General features: G+C 38.5%; 1 protein-coding gene across 1 annotated transcript; it reads left to right on the top strand.

Moving 5' to 3' along the window:
- Positions 1-1968: 1968 nt before the first annotated feature.
- On the top strand, positions 1969-3668 carry LOC115950681 (60S ribosomal protein L21-1). Its single transcript, XM_031067906.1, has 2 exons — positions 1969-2317; positions 3193-3668. Exons 1-2 carry the CDS (start codon positions 2081-2083, stop codon positions 3448-3450), a joined length of 495 nt encoding a protein of 164 aa, XP_030923766.1. The 5' UTR covers positions 1969-2080; the 3' UTR covers positions 3451-3668.
- The last annotated feature ends 356 nt before the right edge of the window (positions 3669-4024 follow it).

Below are 4024 nucleotides of genomic sequence, written 5' to 3'. Positions count from 1 at the left end.
GAGAAACCATGCGAGGCCTATTGAGACATGGAAGGAAATGAAGGCCAACATAAGGAGGCGGTTTGTCCTTAATCACTATTATAGGGACTTATCTTAGAAATTACAAAGTCTTACTCAAGGCTATAAGAGTGTAGATGACTACTACAAGGAGATGGAGATTGTCATGATTCGGGCTAATGTAGAGGAGAATAGATAAGCTACCATGGCGAGGTTTTTGAATGGACTGAATTGGGACATTGCCAACGTGGTGGAGTTGTAACACTACGTGGAGTTGGAGGACATGGTGCACATGGCAATAAATGTGGAATGGTAGCTTAAAAGAAAAGGAACTTGGTCATTTCAAAATCTGGGCTCCTCTACTTCATGGAGGTCGAATGGGAGGAAAGACGAAGGGGCTTTTTTTAAGTCCAAAACCAAACAACCAAAAAGGAGAGATGAAATTCCCGGTGTCAACAAAGGTAAAGCCGAATCCCAAACTCGTAATCGTGATATTAAGTGTTTTCATTGTTCGGGAGTAGGTCACATAGCTTCACAATGCCCAAATAAGAGGACCATGATCACACGTGTTGATGGAGAGGTGGAAATCGAAAGCGAGGGTGATGATGACCAAATGCCACCATTTGAGGACGCTTGTGACGATGATGTGGAGTATCCGGTGGAGGGTGAGTTGGCTAGGCGTACTTCAAGTGCCCAAGTCAAAGAGGATGACATGGAAGCGACGACGGCGACACTCTTCTTCAGATCCCAGCGAGTCCACCTCCACCATCGAAGCGGCGGCGCTCTTCTTTAGATCGGTTATTTTGTTTGGGTTTTGCTGGGGTTTGTCTTGTGGGTCATGTTGTTTGGGTCTTGAAACCGTGAGAGTTGATCTTGATTTTGAGTGGTCATGTTGTTTGGGTCTTGAGACTGAGAGAGTTATTCTTGTTGGGAATGAATGGGAGAAGTCGGGTTCATCAATGAAAGAGTGAGAGATGATAATTTGTTTTTTTCTTTTCTTTGGTGTTCTTGTGATGGGTTTGAGTTCTTGGATGCTTTTTTGATCTCTGTTTCTTTTTTCTCTCCTTTTTTTTTTTTTTTTTTTTTTTTTTTTCATTTGTGTTGTTGTGATCTGGGTCTGTGTTTGTGTTTGATCTCAGTTTTTTTTTTTCTTTTTTCATTTGTGTTGTTGTAATCTGGGTTTGAGTTATTGGTTGTTGGGTTTGTGTTCTTGTAATCTGGGTTTGAGTTCTTATTACTAGGTTGTGTTCTTGTAATCTGAGTTTGAGTTCTTGTTGCTGGGTTTGATTGGGAAGAACAAGAAGAACAAGTTGTAATGATCTTATGAAAATTAATAATGATAAGTAATAAATTAGATTTAAGGTTTTTTTTTTTTAATTTTAATAATATTTTAATTGCCACATCAGTGCCACGTCAGCTAATAGGGTGTTCCGTTAGCCACGTCAGCTTTTCCTGTTAGTTGAGTGACGGAAAGGACCTAAATATCAAGCGTTAATTGGTTTAGGGACTAAAAGTTGTAAAAATAAAATATAAGGACTAAAATGGAAAAAATGCAAAATGTAGAGACTAAAAGTGCATTTACATGAGATGTCAATTTGTGAGACTTACCGAATTAATGTGTCAAAATTTTAAAAAGTTAACAAAAAGTCAAAGTTTAAATACATGTGCTTTATTTTTATGATTTTTATGGGCCCGTTTCGTAGAGCATTTTAGCAACTCGTTTTTAGTTTTTAAACAATATTACACACTTTTTCACATACTTTTTAACCCACACGTATTCAAAAAACTACAAATAAGATTACTCAAACTTCTCTACTAAACGACAAATTATTTTTAATATCTTAGCTCATTATTATTATTATTATTATTATTATTATAAGAATATTTTTTGGTGCGGAAGCGGAAGGTCAAATAGGTAAAGAGACAAAAGATAGCGGTGGACCCCAGCTCGGCCCAGCCCAGCCCAGCCCAGCCCAGCCCACAACTCTGAAACCCTAGACACAGCTATAAAAAACGAAGCACCAAAATTAGGGTTCTAGTAGCCTCCTCTTCATTTCAGAGAGAGAACACACAAAGAGAGAAAATGCCGGCTGGTCATGGTGTTCGTTCTCGGACGCGAGATCTCTTTGCTAGGCCCTTCAGGAAGAAGGGTTACATTGCCCTCACCACCTACCTGAGGACCTTCAAGGTCGGTGACTATGTCGATGTCAAGGTTAACGGCGCCATTCACAAGGGTATGCCGCATAAGTTCTACCATGGCCGCACCGGTCGTGTCTGGAATGTCACCAAGCGCGCCATTGGAGTCGAGATCAACAAGCAGGTAACCCTCCTTTCTTTTCTCTCTTTGTTTTTTTTTCGTATCAGTAATCTTTTTCTTTTTAGCTTTCTGGGTTTTGTAGAAATAGTCCTTTAGATTTCTGGGTTTTGTGGTTTTGTTTGATTTGAAATATATGATTATAAAATTATGGCAAGTTTTCTTTAGAAATTGTCGTTTATATTTCTGGGTGTTGTGATGCAGCGCTGTGTTTGATGATTTGCTTGTGTTCTCAATAGGCTTGATTGGTGCAAAATGGTTTTGTAATCTGTCCTTGACTATAGATATTTTGGGTTTTGTGGTCTTGGTTGATTTGAAGTTTATATGGCTATCTATCTGGAAGATGATGTGGGATATCATTCTGATTTTCTGCTAGTATCTGTGTAGCTGATGCCCTCGCTTGTGTTATTGATTTTAGAGCACTAGGGGTTGTGATTGGCCCAAAATGGTTCTGTTATTTGTCCTGTGATATTTTATCGTGCTATTATGATCCGATGAAGCTGCTTTTGTTTTAATGCACTTAAATATATTGATTATAGGGAGTTATTTACTGTTGCAGCTTTAAGATTTGCTATTGGAGAACGATTTATCGAACTCCATTTGCCTATGTCAAGATGTGGCATTCTAGACAATGCAGAGTGCTCACTTAATTTAGGACCCTCAACTGTGTATCACCAACTTAAGTGGTAGTGGGATTAACTTCATTATTGTTTTCCTGCTCTTTCATTTCTCCATGGTGCAATAGATCATTACTAGTCAAATTGCATTCCGGTCACTTTGTGATGGTTTAAAATAGTTGTTGTTGACTGTAGTCTGGACCATATGTCTAGGGATGTTAGAAGAGTTTCAAATTAAATTGGAATGCTTGTATGTGAATGCAGGTGGGTAACAGAATAATCAGGAAGAGGATCCATGTGCGTGTGGAGCATGTCCAGCCCTCAAGGTGCACTGAGGAATTCCGTCAAAGGAAGCTGAAGAATGATCAACTGAAGGCTGAGGCAAAGGCTAAAGGTGAGGTCATTAGCACAAAGAGACAGCCAAAGGGCCCCAAACCAGGTTTCATGGTGGAAGGTGCAACATTGGAAACTGTGACACCCATTCCGTATGATGTCGTCAATGATCTTAAGGGTGGTTATTAGGCCATTGCTACTGTTTTTTGGTCGGTTCTTTGTTAGTTTCTTAACTTTGAAAAACAGTATTTTGAATTTTTGCATTGGCAGACTCTAGTTTATTTTCATTTGGTTGGATGCTGGAATCATATTTCAAACGGTTTTTGAAATATTCTACTTTCATGGCTTGCTATTTTGGTATTAAAGTTTGTCCCGAAGCATAGAGTTGAAAAAGGAGTATTTGCATCTTTTGCAGCTTTAGAAGAAGTGGATGAAACCACTCTCTTGGAAATCTTTTCCAAGTGCCTTAAATTTCTAGTCTCTGTTACTTTGGATGATTATAATAGAGGGGAGGTAAGTAGTTTGATTTTATATTTTGCGAATGTATGGCTGGCTACTGTGAAGGTTGAAATTTTCGTAACTATTTTATGGCATGATGATCATTATAAAGGGAAAGTTTACTAAAATGAAACTTATTTACATCGTTACTCTACTCCTATGGCAATAGACTGGAGCATTATTCTTCTGAAAAATAAGGTGGACCGAATGGATATGAAAATTGTGGCACTTTCACCATTTGAGTATTCACATCTGGGGATATAAA

This window comes from Quercus lobata, chromosome 6 (assembly GCF_001633185.2).
Source record: "Quercus lobata isolate SW786 chromosome 6, ValleyOak3.0 Primary Assembly, whole genome shotgun sequence".
NCBI lineage: Eukaryota > Viridiplantae > Streptophyta > Magnoliopsida > Fagales > Fagaceae > Quercus > Quercus lobata.
Note: the sequence above shows the minus strand (reverse complement) of the source record. Positions and strands in the feature narration are given on the sequence as shown.

Coding starts and splice junctions, on each gene's coding strand:
- LOC115950681 (XM_031067906.1), top strand. CDS start 2,081: ATGCCGGCTGGTCATGGTGTTCGTTCTCGGACGCGAGATCTCTTTGCT. Junction 2,318..3,192: donor GAGTCGAGATCAACAAGCAG/GTAACCCTCCTT, acceptor ATGTGAATGCAG/GTGGGTAACAGAATAATCAG.